General features: G+C 39.7%; 2 protein-coding genes and 1 long non-coding RNA gene across 4 annotated transcripts in view; 2 read left to right on the top strand and 1 right to left on the bottom strand.

Moving 5' to 3' along the window:
• LOC113468674 overlaps positions 1–5305 on the bottom strand; it is a 7689-nt gene extending 2384 nt beyond the window's left edge. The window contains exon 1 of the long non-coding RNA XR_003392339.1: positions 5173–5305. This is a non-coding gene — a long non-coding RNA (uncharacterized LOC113468674). The remainder of the gene's footprint in view (positions 1–5172) is intronic.
• LOC103512227 (phosphopantothenate--cysteine ligase) overlaps positions 1–20343 on the top strand; it is a 25344-nt gene extending 5001 nt beyond the window's left edge. Inside the window, exons 3-9 of one of the 2 annotated variants that reach the window (XM_026825758.1) lie at positions 302–516; positions 9050–9199; positions 9754–9939; positions 11158–11319; positions 19564–19609; positions 19910–19982; positions 20328–20343. In XM_026825758.1, the coding sequence (XP_026681559.1) occupies positions 302–516; positions 9050–9199; positions 9754–9939; positions 11158–11319; positions 19564–19578 (728 nt within the window). In that variant the 3' untranslated portion in view covers positions 19579–19609; positions 19910–19982; positions 20328–20343. The remainder of the gene's footprint in view (positions 1–301; positions 517–9049; positions 9200–9753; positions 9940–11157; positions 11320–19563; positions 19610–19909; positions 19983–20327) is intronic. The other variant, XM_026825759.1, reaches the window with a different exon arrangement.
• LOC103512226 (phosphopantothenate--cysteine ligase) lies at positions 14227–20587 on the top strand. Its single transcript, XM_026825762.1, has 4 exons — positions 14227–14403; positions 15124–15285; positions 19317–19362; positions 20540–20587. The coding sequence occupies exons 1-3, from the start codon at positions 14230–14232 to the stop codon at positions 19329–19331; spliced, it is 351 nt and encodes a 116-aa protein (XP_026681563.1). The 5' UTR covers positions 14227–14229; the 3' UTR covers positions 19332–19362; positions 20540–20587.
• Positions 20588–21521: the final 934 nt, after the last annotated feature.

The raw sequence follows: 21521 nt of genomic DNA, 5'->3' as shown, positions 1-21521 counted from the left end.
GCTGAATATCTGTGGCTATTACGCACGGTGTGTGAATCATTACAAGACGGGGGCAACAGAGTGCTGCTCTATCTTGCGAACGGAGAAAAAAAACTAATTTTCAGAGGGAAATATTCTGTTCAAAGCGAAACAAAGGGAAAAGGGAAATATGCCTTCTTTTTGTTTTATTGGGAGGTAACGAATTCTCTCCCGTGGACCTTTTTTTGCCCGAGTTCTCTCCCGCAACGAATTCTCTCCATTTTGTGAAAAGGTTCATTACGAATTCTCTCCCCATTACGAGTTTTTATTCTCATATTCACAGTAAAACCAGAAGTGGTGCCCAAACTGCGGCCCATATTGGACCGCTATGCCCGCGTCAAACGGGACTCCCTTCTGTTGAGTGTGGAGTTCACAACCCTTGCTGAATATCTGTGGCTATTACGCACGGTGTGTGAATCATTACAAGACGAAGGCAATAGAGTGCTGCTCTATCTTGCTGCAGCAGTGGCTGACTTCTACATTCCTGCTGATCAAATGGTAAGTACTTGTGTTGAGTCTGCAATTCACAACCCTCGCGGAATATGCGTCGGATCACTCATGTTCAGTAACATTTGCGTGATTGGTATTTTATTATTTTATGTAGATTGTAGATGGTGACTGTCTGGACCTGTCTGGTATAACACATCGTACTGGCTATTTAGGTGTGAACCCAGTCTTTAAGAACAACTGAGCTTTTTGAAATATCAGCAAAAAAGCGAGGCATAAAAGCTTGATGTGACCTTAAAAGTTTAAAATAGGGAAAATTTTCTCGCCAATTTTTTTCGTTCCCGGAGAGGCATGGATGTAGAAGAAAATGCCTTCAAGGAATACCAAAGTGGTTCCCAAGGAGGTACAGGGTGGTTCCGAAGTTGGTACAGAAAAGTAATCCTTCCCCCTTTTGTTTTCAGCCCAGTGCTGCTCTATCTTGCTGCAGCAGTGGCTGACTTCTACATTCCTGCTGATCAGATGGTAAGTACTTGTGTTGAGTCTGCAATTCACAACCCTCGCTGAATATGCGTCGGATCACTCATGTTCAGCAACATTTGCGTGATTGGTATTTTATTGAAATATTATGTAGATTTTAGATTCTCTGGTATATCACATCGCACTGGCTATTTAGGTATGAACTCAGTCTCGTAAGAACAACTGAGCTTTTTGAAATATCAGCAAAAAAGCGAGGCATAAAAGCTTGATGTGACCTTTAAAGTTTAAAATAGGGGAAATTTTCTCACCAAATTTTTCGGTTCCCGGAGAGGCATGGATGTAGAAGAAAATGTCTTCAAGGAATACGAAAGTGGTTCGCAAGGAGGTACAGGGTGGTTCCGAAGTTGGTACAGAAAAGTAATCCTTCCCCCTTTTGTTTTCAGCCGGCTGGATTATTGCGATATATGTATTTGGAAAAATCCTACAATACTGCAGTGAGCACCAAAGTTGTGATATAGTAACACAAAGAAAAGACATTTATTTATTTTAAGTATTTATTATTATTTATAATAACACTGGTCACTGCTCAGCTAATCACATTGTAAAATGCTTTTTGTGTTTAACCTAACCTCTTATAATAACACTGGTCACTGCTCATTTGGGACAGCTCCTTTCTGTAGCAGATTTCCATTAACATGACTTCTAAACAAGTAGGTAGGTACCAAAGGATTCTGATGGAATAGAAAGTAAAAAGAGGAAAAAGGTTCAAAGGGTGGCCCTATAATAACACTGGTCACTGCTCATTTGTGCCAGTTCCTTTGGTAGCAATATTCCACAGACGTGACTTCTGCACAAGTACCTAAAGTTCAAAGGTTTCAAATGATATTGATTGATATAGCTAAACATGGCTTATCATTTCATCAAATAGGATAGCATACTCTCTATTTAGATATAAAACACACATGAATACAAAAACTCTCAGTAGGCCTGGCAATAAATCCTGAACCATTGTGCAATAGGTCCAATATCATGGCAAGTAACCAGTCTAATCTAGGCAAAAACTCTCAGTAGGCCTGGCAATAAATCCTGAACCATTGTGCAATAGGTCCAATATCATGGCAAGTAACCAGTCTAATCTAGGTACCTAGGTTGAAAAGATACTCACACAACAAAGAAGTGGACACAAGAACATCCAATTTAAATTAGACAAAATAATTACAACACCTTGAAATGGAAAGCAACTGTCGTAATACAGTATCTGGGCACAGAATCGAGAACAAAGAAGACAAGGTAAGTTTCTAAACAAAGACTCATTATTGTCTTGATTACCTCATCCTTTTATCAAACGTAACCTTTTGTTGGACCAAAAATTGTAATTTCAAAGCCCAACCTGCCCTTAATTTTAATGAACGTACCAGTTATTTCTAGCTAGAACGAAATTCTGACAGTCATTTGCTCTTGCTCAGGTGTTATTCCCCGTACAACTGCTCGAGAACAAAAAGGTGGTAGGGTATGACCAAATTTTACGTCATGGACAATTTTCTGCGTAGTAAAATAAGGGAAGATTTATCCCATCAGAGTGATAGCAATCTACTGAAATTTTATTGTCAAAAATCAATTTAGTCATTTCAAAAGAAAGAAAACCCAAGAGACTTTCGTGTTTGAATGATAGAGAAATAAAAAATTATCTTCACTAAAGAGACGGTACAAAAATTCTCGGATACATGAAAAACGTTCGCATTCGTCAGATTTGATTTTACGTGCAACGTGCAATGCAAATGCTTTGCACAAGTCTGGACCCACCATAAAATGGGTAACCCCTGTTAATTTAATTAAATCTTCTTCTTCACCTTTCCCGTATTCAGAAGGGATCAGCATTTTTCGGCTGACATTTGGTTAGGGCTTTGGGCTGACATTTGGTTTTGGCTACAAATTTTACGAGTGGATGTCCTTCGCTCTCATCCTTGGCTATTTCTTTAGCAGGAGAAATTTCAGGCTGATCTTCCCTGTTTAAAGTCAGCAGACAAACTGATTTCTATCTTTTCTCTAGGGCTTAGAGTTTAGAGCCTAAGCTATGAATTTTACCTTGATAGTTTTCTACAAGATGTTTTGCTGCTCCGTTAATGTTGATTAGTTTCAGTTTCTCTCCTACACTGTCCGTTTCTGAAAACGAAAACAACACAATTACCTATCATGATTACCATTGAAAATAGGGGTCAGATCCACTAAAAAAAAAGGTCAACTAACCATAAAGGTATCCTTTTAAAACTAAGTAGGTCAGCTTACCTTGAAAGGTAGGCCGCCTGCCTTGTAAACGCTAGGTCGCGGGTTCGATTTCCGTCTGAGGCAAATTTTATCCTACACAGATAAGGTTCGTTCTTGGAACAGCTGACTTTCCCATCCTGTCTTCCTTCTCTCTTCGATTTCGGGACGATAAGACCTTACACCTTAGCAGTTACAGTTCCCTCTATTATTTTCCTGTCTTCCTTCTCTCTTCGATTTCGGGACGATAAGACCTTACACCTTAGCAGTTACAGTTCCCTCTATCAAACCTCTTTAAAAAAAGTTTCATAAGAGATTTTTGTGGCAATGCAAGGACTAGGTACTTTGATATAGCATGCCGAATCAGCATTGCCGATAGTATATCTCTGTTCTTACTCACCTGATCCTTCTGCGAACTGTTCTACAAACTGACTACTCAGTACACTATGCACGTGATCATTGAGGTGACTACGCCCCAGTACTACATAGGACCAGACTAGATCCAGCCATAGTGAACTACTCGCCACCTGTAATACAACATGTGTCATGTGGTGTAAAATAACACGAACTTGACAATAGGGGAGGAGTTTGTATCGGTCAAAAAAAAAGTGACAAGGAATTTAGCCTTCATTTGGCGACAAGCTACCCTCACCCCAGCCTGGGCTGAGCTCACCCAGCCTAAGGGAGAGAAAAATCAGCAGCGCATGATTGCCTACATTCTTAGATGGTCACCCTCTGGATACCAAGCACGCGTACGTTGCTTAACTTCAGTGAACCATTGAGAAGCCTTTCAACTTGGATTTATTATCAGAACGGCTGGTTTTCTTCTATCCTGCCCTCTCTCTGATTTCGGGACGATAGGATCTTCGTTGTTATAGTTCCCTCTATCAAACCTCTTCAATCTTCTTCTTCGCCTTTTACTGTGGACAAACGGGGTTCGTCAGCCTCTCAATCAACCCTAACTGGGGTGATTGCTTTGGGCTGAGATTTGGTTACAAATTTTACGAGTGGATGCCCTTCGCACTCAACCTTTGCTATTACTTTAGCAAGGGAAATTCAGGCTGGTCCAAAAGTCAGCAGCGCATGATTGCCTACATTCTTAGATGGTCACCCTCTGGATACCAAGCACGCGTACGTTGCTTAACTTCAGTGAACCTTTTTTTTTTCTTTCTTTTTTTAAGAGGTTTGACGGAGAGAACTGTAACTGCTATGGTCTTATCGTCCCGAAATCGAAGAGCGAAGGAAGACAGGATAGGAGAAAGTCAGCCGTTCCGAGAACGAACATTATCCCATCAGGATAAAATCCGCTCCGGGCGGAAATCGAACCCGCGGCCTAGCTCTTACAAGGCAGACGCACTACCAACTAAGCTAACTAGGCTGGCCAGTGAATCATAGAGAAGCCTTTCAACTTGGATTTATTATCAGAACGGCTGGCTTTCTCCTATCCTGCCCTCTCTCTGATATCGGGACGATAGGAACTTCGTTGTCACAGTTCCCTCTATCAAACCTTTTTCTTCTTCGCCTTTTACTGTCGACAAACGGGGTCGGCGTTTTTCGTCAGCCTCTGAGGAATCATAGAGAAGCCTTTCAACTTGGATTTATTATCAGAACGGCTGGCTTTCTCCTATCCTGCCCTCTCTCTGATATCGGGACGATAAGATCTTCGTTGTAACAGTTCCCTCTATCAAACCTCTTCAATCTTCTTCTTCTTCTTCTTCTTCTTCTTCTTCTTCTTCGCCTTTTACTGTGGACAAACGGGGTCGGCCTTTTTTGTCAGCCTCTCAATCAGCCCTAACTTAGGTGATTGCTTTGGGCTGACATTTGGTTTTGGCTACAAATTTTACGAGTGGATGCCCTTCGCACTCAACCTTTGCTATTACTTCAGCAAGGGAAATTCAGGCTGGTCTACTCCCTGTTTAACGTCGCCCAGCCAGACAAATCAATCCTCTTCAATAGAGACACCCTCACCTCTGCTGGAGTCAAGGCTGGAACCACACGGGCAAACAGTTGATCCGCATTGCTAGGCGTGTAGTTGACACGGGCCAGAGTGAGCACGAGAGACACAAGGTCCTGGGTTCGACACTTCTCCAAGTGTTTTTCTACCCAGTGAGAGATGTGCTCCAAGAGTTCTGAAAAAAAAAAGTTTAAATTTCAGTGGCCAATAAGGCTTGGAACAAAATAATAATCGAGTGCACTCGAGTGAAGTCAAACTCGAGTCCACTCGAGTAAAATCATTCACTCGGCCCATCACTACTGCCCTGAAGAGAAGAGGACTTCACAGGAGAAAGCCAGCTGTTCCAAGAACAAACCTTATCATATCTATCTAGGATTAAGTTTGCCCAGGTACTATTTGTAGGGGTTTACCAGAAAAAATTGAAGTAGTGTTCTTTTATTTTTCACACAATCCAATTGCCTTCAGAAAAAGGTGTTTCGTGTTTTCAGACCATGTCCGACATCAACTGGGAAAAATTCTACACAACATTAAAACCACCTTCAAATGTAGATCAAGTGAGACAGAGGATCAATGATTTCTACTTGTTGCACAAGGACAGAAAAATTGCTGTCATCACAGTAAGTACAAAACAGCTAGACCCGCAATCTGAAGTTGCGCCTGTCTTATACACGCTCGGTCGCGGGTTGATTTCCGTCTGAGGCGAAATTTATCCTACACAGATAAGATTCGTTCTTGGAACAGCTGGCTTTCCCATCCTGTCTTCCTCCTCTCTTCGATTTCGGGACGATAAGACCTTACACCTTAGCAGTTACAGTTCCCTCTATCAAACCTCTTTAAAAAAGGTTCATAACAGATTTTTGTGGCAATGCAAGGACTAGGTACTTTGATATAGCATGCCGAATCAGCATTGCCGATAGTATATCTCCACGTGATACGTCCTCCACGCTAACCAGAGCCGTATTCGATTATGTGACCTTTTTTTATAGTCAACATGGGCTGAACCAATGAGATTTCGCTTCGGACGACCAACACCATGTCCACACTTGCTCCACAAACCAAAATCTCGCAATCACATTGGTTCAGCCATGTTGACTATAAAAAAAGTAAAAAGTCACAATTAAATACGATATAGGCTGATGTGTTCTTTATTTGTTTCAGAAACAATTCCATTCGTCCGTACATTAGGCATTTTTCCGGGGTTGGAATTTTTTTTTTTTTTTTAGAATATTGAAACCATAGATCCAGGAGGTCAATACAAGATTTTTTTACTCTATGAACATATGCCCTAAAATGCTTCCTAACCGAGATATTGAGCAAAAAGGGCAAACGTTCTACTTTCTCAATTTTTTACTTGCTATTCTTACTAATGATACCTACTCACCATTCATTTAGGAGGTTAGAATGAAAATAAAATAGTCGGAGGCCGTACATCTAATAATGCAACCGAGATATTGGAAAAAGTTCTCTTGTAGGAAGACTATTATACACATTCTATTATATTTCAGAGTGGTGGAACTACAGTACCTATGGAACATAACACGGTACGATTCGTAGACAATTTTTCTGCTGGGACCCGAGGAGCTTCATCAGTCGAGTATTTTGTCGAACAAGGATATGCTGTCCTGTTTGTGTATAGGTAAGAAGACCTTCTTTTAAAGAGCTTTTTAAAATTACTATTGTAAAAAAAAGAGGTTTGACAGAGGGAACTGTAACTGCTGAGGTATTATTGTCCCGAAAGCGAAGAGAGAAGGACCGGATAGTCGTTCTGAGAACGACCTTATCCCTTCAGGATAAAAACCGCCCCGGGCGGGTATCGAACCCGCGACGTAGCGGTCACAAGGCAGACGTGATACGTCCTCCACGCTAACCAGAGCCGTATTTGATTATGTGACCTTTTTTATAGTCAACATGGGCTGAACCAATGAGATTTCCCTTCGGACGTTTAACACCATGTCCACACTTGCTCCACAAACCAGAATCTCGCAATCTCATTGGTTCAGCCATGTTGACTATAAAAAAAGTCACAATCAAATACGGCTAATGTGTTCTTTATTTGTTTCAGAAACAATTCCATTCGTCCGTACATTAGGAGTTAGATCAGAAGACTTACAATTATCTTCAGGATTAGATCATGGTGATTCTCTTATACATGATGTGTCATTTTTTTTGGAGCTATCAGTGCCCTAAATCACCAAAGTATGGAAAAGTATTTACAATTCCATATTTTGACATGATTCGTCCAAATTCAAAATTCTGCTTTTCCATTGGCTATTACACTTGTAAGATACTTTTCCATACTTTGGTGATTTAGGGCACAGATAGCAATTTGACAGTAAACACCTTACCCAGACCCAGAGTATTCCTGAGCCAACAGGTTCAAGATAAAGTTTTTGTTAACATTCAAGTATGCCCAAAGGCTATGTCTAAACTGTCTCTGGACATGGTCAGATGTTAACAAACACTTCAGCATGAGCATTAGGACCTGGGCTTTCATTGCACAATCTCTCAACCAATAGAGGTCAACGCCTAGATCAAATACCCAAATTGATAGATTGTTTCCATTTTATATTTGTCATTCTCAGATTCCTACGCCATAGAATTACTCATGCTGAGATTAAATTAGATAATGAACTCCAGGTAGAAATGGGGAAAATCACTACAGGCAGAGAGAGAAACTTCAACTTACCATGCAGCCCAATGTCTTATCGGAGTGGACATGGTCAGATGTTAACAAACACTTCAGCATGAGCATTAAGACCTGGGCTTTCATTGCACAATCTCTCAACCAATAGAGGTCAATGCCTAGATCAAAAAATAGGTACCCAAATTGATAGATTGTTTCCATTTTATATTTGTCATTCTCAGATTCCTACGCCATAGAATTATTCATACTGAGATTTAATTAGATAATGAACTCCAGGTAGAAATGGGGGAAAATCACTAGAGGCAGAGAGAGAAACTTCAACTTACCATGCAGCCCAATGTCTTATCAGAGTTGAATCAATGTTGTTGATTACATTCAATCAAAACCTTCAAATTTTAGCACGATTCAAGACCTATCAGTCGACTCACACTTTAACTTATCGGAGTTGAATCAATGTTGTTGGTTTCATTCAATCAAAACCTTCGAATTGTAGCACGATTCAAGACCTATCAGTCGACTCACACTTTACTCCTCATTTTCCAGAGTAAGACAGGTTTTCTGACTTGAGGTTTTCTGACAAAAACAGCCAAAAGCTGCCGAAAACTTTTTTGCCAATTTTTTTCCAAATTTCAAAATTTGCCGCCATTGAGCAATCTGATAAAACACAGACCAATTTTTCAAGGCGGCTTTACACGATGTACTAACACAGACTGCTTTATTTATCTGGCGTGGCGGCGGGAATATTTAAAAAGATGAAGATGAAAGTTTTGTACTTTTTTTCATCAGTGAAGTGAGATGTGAAAGTTTCCGTTATCAGTAGATATTTCATTTTCTTTTGGTGTTAGACTAGAACTATTTCCTGGATTTAAAGTACCTACGTTAGCAGGTTAGCTTGAACTTTCTTGCTTTCAGAATAACCTGCTCTTAAAATATTAGGGAAGGAACAAACTTGAGGTATTTTTTTTTTTTTGAAAAGTTTTAGTAGAGGAACTGTAACAACAGTCTTATGATCTGTACTGTACTGCCCTGAAGAGAGGAGGACTTCACAGGAGAAAGCCAGCTGTTCCAAGAACAAACCTTATCATATCTATCTAGGATTAAGTTTGCCCCAGGTACTATTTGTAGGGGTTTACCAGAAAAAATTGAAGTAGGTAGTATTCTTTTATTTTTCACATAATCGAGTTGAATATTTATTCCTGGAAATTACACCGTGCCGATTTCTCACTCGAGAGTCGAGTAGGTAAATGGTAAGTACTTGTGTTGAGTCTGCAATTCACCTCGCTGAATATCTGTGGCTATTACGCACGGTGTGTGAATCATTACAAGACGGCGGCAATAGAGTGCTGCTCTATCTTGCTGCAGCAGTGGCTGACTTCTACATTCCTGCTGATCAAATGGTAAGTACTTGTGTTGAGTCTGCAGTTCACCTCGCTGAATATCTGTGGCTATTACGCACGGTGTGTGAATCATTACAAGACGGGGGCAATAGAGTGCTGCTCTATCTTGCTGCAGCAGTGGCTGACTTCTACATTCCTGCTGATCAGATGGTAATTACTTGTGTTGAGTCTGCAATTCACAACCCTCGCTGAATATGCGTCGGATCACTCATGTTCAGCAACATTTGCGTGATTGGTATTTTATTGAAATATTATGTAGATTGTAGATGGTGACTGTCTAGTATATCACATCGTAGTGGCTATTTAGGTGTGAACTCAGTCTCGTAAGAACAACTGAGCTTTTTGAAATATCAGCAAAAAAGCGAGGCATAAAAGCTTGATGTGACCTTAAAAGTTTAAAATAGGGGAAATTTTCTCACCAAATTTTTCCGTTCCCGGAGAGGCATGGATGTAGAAGAAAATGCCTTCAAGGAATACCAAAGTGGTTCCCAAGGAGGTACAGGGTGGTTCCGAAGTTGGTACAGAAAAGTAATCCTTCCCCCTTTTGTTTTCAGCCCGAACATAAAATGCAGTCGGGAGATGGTCCCCCGGTGATTTCACTGCAGCTGGTTCCCAAAATGTTGTCCCCCCTCACCTCCGTGTGGTCACCTCGGGCGTTTGTTGTATCGTTCAAACTGGAAACTGATCCGAATATTCTGGTGAAGAAAGCCAGGGCTGCCCTCGACAAGTACCATCATAAGGTAGGCTTATTATTTGTGAGTGGACGAAGCGAGATTTAAGTTTTACCCCGATGCCTTTGCACTATTTTTTTTTTTTTTTTTTTTTGCTTTCTTCTAAGTGGCAGGGCCTTTCCCCCCCCCCCCTTTTTTTTTTTTTTTATTTAAATAAGAACCTATTAGTGTTTTTCTTATTTAATATATTTTCAATTACTATTATGAAACATTAGTGGGTTATTGTACTAATGGATAAAGTGTTTAATATTACAAAAAATACAATCATTATATTTAAATATGTATATTTGTATTTTATATTCTTATGAGGTATGTACCCTGCGTTAGAAACTGTTCTCATCTCCTAGAGTCAACACTAATATAGCAAGTTTCCAATGTGTCACTTATTTTCTCTTTCTTCTCACGACTTCTCAGATCCCGAGATAAATCGATTAAAAAATACCGGTAAATCGTGAACTTTGACGTCATGGCACTAGGCCCCCGTAAGGCGATGACGTCACTATCAAATGTCCCGAGCAAAGCTGCGCCTCGCGGAGGCAACGCATTTAATGTGTTTGTGCGCATACGTTTTGCGCAGTTCTTCTTGCTCCTCCCGCTAGCGCGCTTGCCATGTAGGGTGGCGCTACCTAACGAACGAAAAAACAACTGCCGTAAAGTCTGACGTCACACATATTTGAACTCTGGGTTCATTAGGAACCGAAAATAAAAAATGAATTTTCGAACTTTTTACATTTATTTTTCGGAGTTTTGACCTCAGATTGTGATTTTCACAACTTTTTTACATATGAATCGACCATTTATTTATAATTTTTACCCATTTGCAACTGCTCCATTAAAATAAATAAAATAAATAAAGCTTCGTCTGTATATTAGACCTTATAGGTGCACAATAGCACTTTGCCTGTATCAGTTTCCCGGTTGATCACTAAGTTAAGCAACGTTACGCGCGTGGTGGTATTCCCGGACGGGTGACCATTTGGTTAACCGCCTGCCGCTGGTTCTTCCAGCCCTACTCACGAAGCTCATATTTTTTTTCATAAAATTCTCATATGTTTGGGCAGGTTGAATAAAGAATAAATCTGGAAAAAATGTTCTGATTAGGTAGATTGTTTGCTGAAATTTCGCTCAGTAGATTGTGTGCTCCATTCCATTTATATTTTGACTTTGGCGGGACGGAGCGCTACTCTCCTTCTTGATACCTAATCGTTTATTACCCCTTGTTTTCAGCTGGTGATAGGCAATCTGCTTCACACGCGGAAACACCAGGTGATCCTGGTCAGTGCCGAAGCGGAAGTTCCTATCACCCTCAGTGAAGAGGACAAAGCGAGTGGCGTAGAGATAGAGAAATATCTGGTGCAAGAAGTGACTCGCCGACATGAGGCGTTTCGAGTAAGTCAATTTCATAGCTCGTGAAATTTCGTGAAACTTTGTGTTTTTTCTTGGATTCCTCGTGAATCGTCGTAGTTTTTCGTGAAACTTCGTAGTTATTCGTGAATCTTTCGTAGTTTCTCGTGAATCTTAGTAGTTTTTCGCGAAGCCTTCGAAGTTTCTCGTGAATCTTTGTAGTTTTCCGTGAAACTTCGTAGGTACTCGTGATTTTCCAATCCAGTGCGCGTGGAGATAGAGAAATATTTGGTGCAAGAAGTGACTCGCCGACATGAGGCGTTTCGAATAAATCAATTTCATAGCTCGTGAAATTTCGTGGATTTTCGCGAATATCCGTCCTTTTTCGTGAATCTTCGTAGCTACTTGTGATTTTTCAATCCAGTGGCGTGGAGATAGAGAAATATTTGGTGCAAGAAGTGACTTGCCGTCATGAGGCGTTTCGACACCAAGTAAGTCAATTTCGTAAATGTTCGTGAACCTTCGTAGTTTTTCGTGAATATTCGTAGTTTTTCTTGAAACTTCGTAGCTTTTCTTGAATATTTGTAGTTTTTCGTGAACCTCTGTAGTTACTCGTGATTTTCCAATACAGTGGCGTGGAGATGGAGAAATATCTGGTATAGGAAGTGACACGCCGTCATGAGGCGTTTCGACTTCAGGTAAGACTTCGCAAATTCGCCTATTTAGGTAGGAAGGTAAGCTCGAAGCTTTTTTTACTTTCCTTATCCTATAGGACCTATAGCGACAAAACGGTTAGAGATATTGTAAAAGTTAGGGTAAAAGAACACTCAAATAAGCATCATTCAATAGGATAAGGAAAGTCGTGTGATGTTCACACCAAATTTTTTCAATACATATATGCAGTTCGACCAGCCTAGTTACCTTGGACGATAGCTTGTCTCGCCCAGGGCAAACTCTATCCTTCTTCCCTCTTCGTTTGCGGGACGATAATAATAATAGTGCTTATTTATACTGTCACTACACCACCGAGGTAGGTAGCGCCTTGACCACTACACCACCGAGGTAGGTAGCGCCTTGACCACTACACCACCGAGGTAGGTATTCCATACCTCGGCTGGGATTGAACCCACGCCCTCCTGTTTACCAGGCGAGCGCCTTGACCACTACACCACCGAGGTAGGTATTCCATACCTCGGCTGGGATTGAACCCACGCCCTCCTGTTTACCAGGCGAGCGCCTTGACCACTACACTACCGAGGCACGATAAGACCTTTGTTGTTTAATTCAACACATTGAAAAAAAAAAAACTATAAGGTAGAGAAAATATTTGTGTAGAACGTAGATGATTGCATTGAAACAATGTAAGCTTGTAAGCTATCTCGGAGTGTGATTAAAATAAAATAAATCTAACATGTGTTCTATTCTTTCTAGAACGGAAAATAAAAATTGAATTTTCGAACTTTTACATTTATTTTTTCGGAGTTTTGACCTCAGATTTGGATTTTTCACAACTTTTTACATATGAATCGACCATTTATTTATAATTTTTACCCATTTGCAACTGCTCCATTAAAATAAATAAATAAATAAAGCTTCGTCTGTTATTAGACTTATTAGTGACAATAGCACTTTGCCTGTATCAGTTCCCGGTTGATCACTGAAGTTAAGCAACGTTACGCGTGGTTGGTATTCCGGACGGGTGACCATCTGGGTAATCGCGTGCTGCTGGTTCTTCCAGCCCTACTCACGATCAATGATTTCTACTTGTTGCACAAGGACAGAAAAATTGCTGTCATCACAGTAAGTACAAAACAGCTAGACCCACAATCTGAAGTTAAACTTGGTGTTATTTGTGTGTTATTGAAAATTAACAGAATAATATCTCATCTTATTTATTTTCATTGCCTGTAAAAGATCAGGACAAAACTATTCCAGGATCCCTCTGCATGTAACCTACATGTAGGCTGGGAAACTCTTTGGTACAAAAAGCCTAATGCAGCTATCAGTCTTTCATGTAAAATTTGCCATGAGCAGGACAAACAAATTTGGTGCTGTAAATTGTGGTTAGGCAAGCCACTGGCACTCGAGAAAATTTACAGATCTGGGAATATTCAACATCTCTATTCATTACCATTTTTATTCTGGTAAGTGGGTTCTGAATGGGCAACTGGACTCTCAACCATTATAAGGGTTTGGCCAGGGCTGGACTCACTTCTTGTGCAACGGTGTTCTTAATGTAGCAAGTTTTTGAGACGGCAGCTGAACAAACAGAGGCAATTTTAGGAGAGTTACACAATTCAGGGACCCCAAATTTGAACTTGTGATGTGTTTTGATGAAAAGTTGACTTGTTCTAAATTTCATCAAAATCGGACCAGGCAATCGCAGGTTATAAGAGAAATATCTGGTGCAAGAAGTGACTCGCCGACATGAGGCGTTTCGAGTAAGTCAATTTCATAGCTCGTGAAATTTCGTGAAACTTCGTGTTTTTTCTTGGATTCATCGTGAAACGTAGTTTTTCGTGAATCTTCGTAGTTATTCGTGAATCTTTCGTAGTTTCTCGTGAAACTTCGTAGTTTTTCGCGAAGCCTTCGAAGTTTCTCGTGAATCTTTGTAGTTTTCCGTGAAACTTCGTAGGTACTCGTGATTTTCCAAGCTAGTGAGTGGGGTAGAGATAGAGAAATATTTGGTGCAAGAAGTGAATCGCCGACATGAGGTGTTTCGAGTATGTCAATTTCATAGCTCGTGAAATTTCGCGGATTTTCGCGAATATCCGTCCTTTTTCGTGAATATTCGTTGCTACTCGTGATTTTCCAATACAGTGGCGTGGAGATAGACAAATATCTGGTGCAGGAAGTGACACGCCGTCGTGAGGCGTTTCGACACCAAGTAAGTCAATTTCGTAAATGTTCGTGAAACATCGTAGTTTTCGTGAAGGTTCGTAGTTTGAACATAAAATGCAGTCGGGAGATGGTCCCCCGGTGATTTCACTGCAGCTGGTTCCCAAAATGTTGTCCCCCCTCACCTCCGTGTGGTCACCTCGGGCGTTTGTTGTATCGTTCAAACTGGAAACTGATCCGAATATTCTGGTGAAGAAAGCCAGGGCTGCCCTCGACAAGTACCATCATAAGGTAGGCTTATTATTTGTGAGTGGACGAAGCGAGATTTAAGTTTTACCCCGATGCCTTTGCACTATTTTTTATTTTATTTTTTTGCTTTAAGTGGCAGGACTCTTCCACCCATCCACTTTTTTTTTTACTGTGAATCTTTTAAGATATTTCACCAGGGAGGCCTGGAATGTTCAAAGTTTTGTACTTTGATTGAATATTTTTATATTTATGTTTATATGAATATCTGTCGCTAGTCGACCTGTTCCACCAAACAGAACGACTTAGGATATGTATGTATAATTGTATATGTATATCTATATTGTACCACACAGAACAACCCTGTTATTTGTGCAATTAAAATAAATAAAAAAATAAAGCTTCGTCTGTTATTAGTGACAATAGCACTTTGCCTGCTTCAGTTCCCGGTTGATCACTGAAGTTAAGCAACGTTACGCGTGGTTGGTATTCCGGACGGGTGACCATCTAGGTAATCGCGTGCCGCTGGTTCTTCCAGCCCTACTCACCAAGCTCATTTGTTTCGTTTTCCATAAAATTCTCATATATTTGGGCAGGCTTTGAATAAAGAATGAATCTGGAAAAAAATGTTCTCATTAGGTAGATTGTTTGCTGAAATTTTGCTCAGTAGATTGTGTGCTCCATTCCATTTATATTTTGACTTTGGCGGAACGGAGCGCTACTCTCCTTCTTGATACCTAATCGTTTATTACCCCTTGTTTTCAGCTGGTGATAGGCAATCTGCTTCACACGCGGAAACACCAGGTGATCCTGGTCAGTGCCGAAGCGGAAGTTCCTATCACCCTCAGTGAAGAGGACAAAGCGAGTGGCGTAGAGATAGAGAAATATCTGGTGCAAGAAGTGACTCGCCGACATGAGGCGTTTCGAGTAAGTCAATTTCATAGCTCGTGAAATTTCGTTAAACTTCGTGTTTTTTCTTGGATTTATCGTGAATCGTCGTAGTTTTTCGTGAAACTTCGTAGTTATTCGTGAATCTTTCGTAGTTTCCCGTGAATCTTAGTAGTTTTTCGCGAAGCCTTCGTAGTTTCTCGTGAACATAGCTCGTGAAATTTCGCGAATATCCGACCTTTTTCGTGAATATTCGTAGCTACTCGTGATTTTTCAATCCAGTGGCGTGGAGATAGAGAAATATTTGGTGCAAGAAGTGACTCCCCGACATGAGGCGTTTCGACACCAAGTAAGTCAATTTCGTAAATGTTCGTGAAACATCGTAGTTTTTCGTGAACCTTCGTAGTTTTTCGTGAATATTCGTAGTTTTTCTTGAAACTTCGTAGCTTTTCTTGAATATTTCTAGTTTTTCGTGAACCTTCGTAGTTACTCGTGATTTTCCAATACAGTGGCGTGGAGATGGAGAAATATCTGGTGCAGGAAGTGACACGCCGTCATGAGGCGTTTCGACTTCAGGTAAGACTTCGCAAATTCGCCTATTTAGGTAGGAAGGTAAGCTCGAAGCTTTTTTTTTTTTTTTCAATACATATATTAGTGATGGGACTCGAGTGAGATTTCTCAACTCGATTATTTTCCAACTCGAGTTGTAACTCGAATAGAAATTACTCGAGTTGAATATTTATTCCTGGAAATTACACTGCGCCGATTTCTTACTCGAGTAAGCGAGTGGATAGTATGCATTGCATCGAGTTGTAACTCGAATAGAAATTACTCGAGTTGAATATTTATTCCTGGAAATTACACTGCGCCGATTTCTTACTCGAGTAAGCGAGCGAGTGGATAGTATGCATTGCTGATCGATGATATTCGGGTTTTCGTTCGGAAATACTCGGCATACGGGTATACCACTATACCCCTCCCCCTCTTCAGTTCTCTTTTCTTGCATAATCATCTAGTAAGAGGGGAGAGGGGGGTAGTGAATCATTCAACTCGTTCAAACGAATAGTTTTTTTGACGAATAGATTTGTACTCGAGTAGAAACTGTATGTTGCAATAATATGTGGCGAGTGGACTCGGATCAGAAAACTCAATGAGGAGTTTTTTTTTCCATTCGTAGCAGTCGTAGCGGATTTCGATTTCCGCACCGAATGATAAAAATTCTACTCGAATAGAACAAAATAATAATCGAGTGGACTCGAGTAATGTCAAACTCGAGTCCACTCGAGTAAAATCATTCACTCGGCCCATCACTAACATATATGCAGTTCGACCAGCCTAGTTACCTTGCACGATAGCTTGTCTCGCCCAGGGCAAACTTTATCCTAAAACAAAGAAGGGCTCGCTTTCTTCTATCCTGTCAATTCAATTCAATTTTTTCAATTCAATTCAATTCAATTTTTATTGTATTGTTAATACACATTATATATACAATTTACTGTCCTTCTTCTCTCTTCGTTTGCGGGACGAATTTTTATTGTATTGTTAATACACATTATATATACAATTTACTGTCCTTCTTCTCTCTTCGTTTGCGGGACGATAATAATAATAATAATAGACTCTTGAGTGGAAGGTAACCACCAGGTGAGGTTAACGCCGGAGGCGTTCTCTACCACCTAACCCTTAGAGCTCCATTATTATGTGGTCACACTCTCAAATAAATGAGGATAAAATTCCATGCCTCGGCTGGGATCGAACCCACGCCCTCCTGTTTACCAGGCGAGCGTCTTGACCACTACGCCACCGAGGCAGGTGTACTACGCCACCGAGACGATAAGACCTTTGTTGTTTAATTCAACACATTGAAAAAAAAACTATAGGGTAGAGAACAGTTAAAATATTTGTGTAGAACGTAGATGATTGCATTGAAACAATGTAAGCTACCGCGGAGTGTGATTAAAATAAAATAAATCCAACATGTGTGTTTTATTCTTTCTCTCAATGTGTACACATAGGTATATAAACATTTATGTGATCTTCACATTCTCCTGAGATTTCGTCTGTTTTCCTTGTTCTCTCTCTTTCTCTCCCCCCTGACATTTATGTGATCTTCACATTCTCCTGAGATTTCGTCTGTTTTCCTTGTTCTCTCTCTTTCTCTCCCCCCTGTCTCTCTCTCTCTCTCTGTATCGAGTGCGTAAAAACAGATGAATGGTTCTGAAATTGAAAAAGAAAACGTAATATTTTAGAACATAATATTTAGGATGCGTAAATTAATAACAAAGATGAATTAAAAGATAATTCTAAGAAGAAATTAAAATTGAAAAGTAATTGTAGATAAAAAGAAAGAAGAAAAGGGGGAGAAAGAGACAGAGAGAGAGAGAACAGAAGAAACGAAAAGAGAGAGAGAGAGAAGAAAAGAAACGAAACGAGAGAGAGAGAGAGAGAGAGAGAGAGAGAGAGAGAGAGAGAGAGAGAGAAAGAAAAAAAAAAAAAAAAAAAAAAAAAAAAAAAAAAGAGAGAGAGAGAGAGAGAGAGAGAGAGAGAGAATGTGAAGGCAAAAAATCTTCTATCATGGGCCAAAAATAGAATTCCTATTTTGTTTCGACAGCAGTCTCGTAGGGATTGAAAGGATATGAGGACCCCTTTTCAAATCTCTTTACGAAGCTCAAATTTCTTGCCAGACTATTTTAGCTTGGTAGATAAGCATCACGCCTGTCTTATATAAGCGCCAGATTCGTAGAAGCTTAACCCATCCTTTAGGGCTGTTTGCTCCTACACCATAGCCTCTGGGTGGGCCTTTTGTGTATGGAGTTATAAGCATTAGATCGTGGGTTCGATTCCGCCCGGGGCGAATTTTATCCCGAACTGTCAAGGTTCTTACTCGGAACGACCTCCAATTCACTCCCCCTTCCCATAACACAGGTCCTCATTTACTCCCTCATCGTAATTTCGCACTCCGCGACTGTCACTCCGCACTGCACTCCACACATCTGCATCATTCACAGACTCTGACGAGTTTGTCGAAATTCAGAGTTTTCAAATTTCTCTTTCTCTCGTTGTGAAGTTCAGTGAAATTAGAGAACCATATTTTGTGAAGAATTTTCCAAAAGCTCTTTTTTTCGGGACCAATCTTCATTTTAATCTTCCACCTTCAGTGAATTTATAAGAAAGGTAATACATATTTGTAAAAAGAAGGCCATCTAAGAATTTTTAGCTCCATATTTCGTCTATTCAAGATTTTAAACGTAATATTTGCATCACAGACTCTGACGAGTTTGTCGAAATTCAGAGTTTTCAAATTTCTCTTTCTCTCGTTGTGAAGTTCAGTGAAATTAGAGAACCATAATTTGTGAAGAATTTACCAAAAGCTCTTTTTTTCGGGACCAATCTTCATTTTAATCGTCCACCTTCAGTGAATTTATAAGAAAGGTAATACATAAAAAGAAGGCCATCTAAGAATTTTTAGCTCCATATTTCGTCTATTCAAGATTTTCAACGTAATATTTGCTTTGATTTGTATGTGTTCAATTGAGCATCGATTGCCCACCCGTGCAATGTAGGTGGCCTTACATGATTAGTGCGTAGAAAATTAGAGGAATAAATAAATACATCGAATAAATTGAATTAATTTGAACTTTTTAACATTTTCAAGGCTATGGTGAGGTTGTAATGTATTAAGGTATTTTTTAATCTCTCGAATCAAGGTATTTTTTTTAATTTACGGCCGAAATACATCGAATAAATTGAATTAATTTGAACTTTTTAACATTTTCAAGGCTATAGTGAGGTTGTAATGTATTAAGGTATTTTTTAATTTATGGCCTTTTGGCTAAGATCAAAGTCTAGTATCTGTTCTTAATTATCTACACGTTTAACATCAAGGCCATGTGTGGAATTAAGGTATAAAAATATATCTTTTTATTGTACCCATCCAACAAATGAGACTGTTCAAATTGCTGGCAAAAAGGAACTTTTCAGTATTAGCTGGCAGTACTTTTTCAGACTCTGCGATAATGTTTCACTTTTTTTGATTAAGGTACTTAACGAAAATGTCATTTTGATTTCAGAGCGATGGGAAATAGACTTGGCGTTGGCTACGGTCAGCCAGATAATGTAAGTACACATTCTACATGACTTTAATCTTTATTGTGATTTCTTTGACTTGGCAAGTTTTTTCCCCGCTGAGGTAGAAGAAAAAGAAAAATTCCGTTGGTCCTCATTTTTCCTGCTCTATGACTTTAAAACATTACCCAAGTAAGCGCAACTGATCTATTATGATTAAGGTACTTAACGAAAATGTCATTTTGATTTCAGAGCGATGGGAAATAGACTTGGCGTTGGCTACGGTCAGCCAGATAATGTAAGTACACATTCTACATGCCTTTAATCTTTATTGTGATTTCTTTGACTTGGCAAGTTTTTCCCCCGCTGAGGTTTTTTTCGGGGGATTTCATTACTTTTTGTCTTTTTATGGAGTGCTTTCACTAATAATTACTTATTAAATTTAGGTTCATTATCTTTTTCCACTGATGCAAAATGCGATTTATAAAATTATAATTATACATACTGAGGGAGTAAATGAACTTTTCAGTCTCATTGTGGCAGTATAAACGTACTATATTTTATTCTATTCTTGTTGTTGTGGTTTTATTGTTTTTAGAGTGGTGATGGGAACAGTGGGGATACAGTAGTAGTAGAAGATGGAGCTTCCCCTCTCATAGAAGATATACCAGGTAAGTGGGAATAAATATTATAATAGAGAATACACTCTTGAATTTCAGCTTTTTATCCTAAGTTTAGTATAAAATTGGAGATACTTTCGTAAAGTTTTTTTTAAATCTTATTTTTATTTTCTTTAAAGAGGGATGATACCAGCCTGAAATTTCCCTTGCTAAAGAAATAGCAAAGGTAGAGTGCGAAGGGCATCCACTCGTAAATTTTTTAGTCAAAACCAAATAGCAGCCCAAAAGCAATCACCCTAGGGCTGATGGAGAGGCCGACGAAAAACGCTGACCCCGTCTGAACACGGGAAAAAGGTGAAGAAAAAGAAGGAGACTAATATTATCTCTATTTTTTAGATGTTAACGAGGACACTCCGTCCCAAACCATTAAATTTAGGTTCATTATCTTTTTCCACTGATACAAAATGCGATTTATAAAATTATTCTGCGATTTATAAAATTATAATTATACATACTGAGGGAGTAAATGGACTTTTCAGTCTCATTGTGGCAATATAAACGAACTATATTTTATTCTATTCTTGTTGTGTTTTTTTTTTTGTTTTTAGAGTGGTGATGGGAACAGTGGGGATACAGTAATAGTAGAAGATGGAGCTTCCCCTCTCATAGAAGATATACCAGGTAAGTGGGAATAAATATTATAATAGAGAATACACTCTTGAATTTCAGCTTTTTATCTTAAGATTAGTATAAAATTGGAGATACTTTCGTAAAGTTTTTTTTTTTTTTATCTTATTTTTATTTTCTTTAAAGAGGGATGATACCAGCCTGAAATTTCCCTTGCTAAAGAAATAGCAAAGGTTGAGCGCGAAGGGCATCCACTCGTAAATTTTGTAGCCAAAACCAAATAGCAACCCAAAAGCAATCACCCTAGGGCTGATAGAGAGGCTGACGAAAAACGCTGACCCCGTCTGAACACGGGAAAAAGGTGAAGAAAAAGAAGGAGACTAATATTATCTCTATTTTTTAGATGTTAACGAGGACACTCCGTCCCAAACCTTAGAGTGTGAAGGGCATCCACTCGTAAATTTTTTAGTCAAAACCAAATAGCAGCCCAAAAGCAATCACCCTAGGGCTGATGGAGAGGCTGACGAAAAACGCTGACCCCGTCTGAACACGGGAAAAAGGTGAAGAAAAAGGAGACTAATATTATTTCTATTTTTTAGATGTTAATGAGGACACTCCGTCCCAAACGCTGGACGACATCATCAGCATGATAGTCAGCAAATACGAGGCAGCCATCAGCAGCGGTCAGCTTCTGGACGGTAACCTAGCGACCATCCCCGAGCTGAAGCGACGGAATCAGCAGCTGCAGGGAACTCTGGCCAAGATCATTCAGATCCTGAAGGAGAAGCAGAATGCCTCGGCCAGTTTGGCCAAACACAATGAGGCCTTGCAACATCAGGTATGATTTTTTTTAAGGCCAACCGCTCATTATCAGGTGGACCTGACAGGTACACCTGATTAGGTCTACCTGATGGTGTGTGTGCTCAGCAGGTATCAGGTAGACCTGACACAGGCGCACCTGAT

The sequence above is a fragment of the Diaphorina citri genome, unplaced genomic scaffold (genome assembly GCF_000475195.1).
Source record: "Diaphorina citri unplaced genomic scaffold, Diaci psyllid genome assembly version 1.1 scaffold811, whole genome shotgun sequence".
NCBI lineage: Eukaryota > Metazoa > Arthropoda > Insecta > Hemiptera > Psyllidae > Diaphorina > Diaphorina citri.
This window is presented reverse-complemented; position numbering and strand designations above follow the sequence as displayed.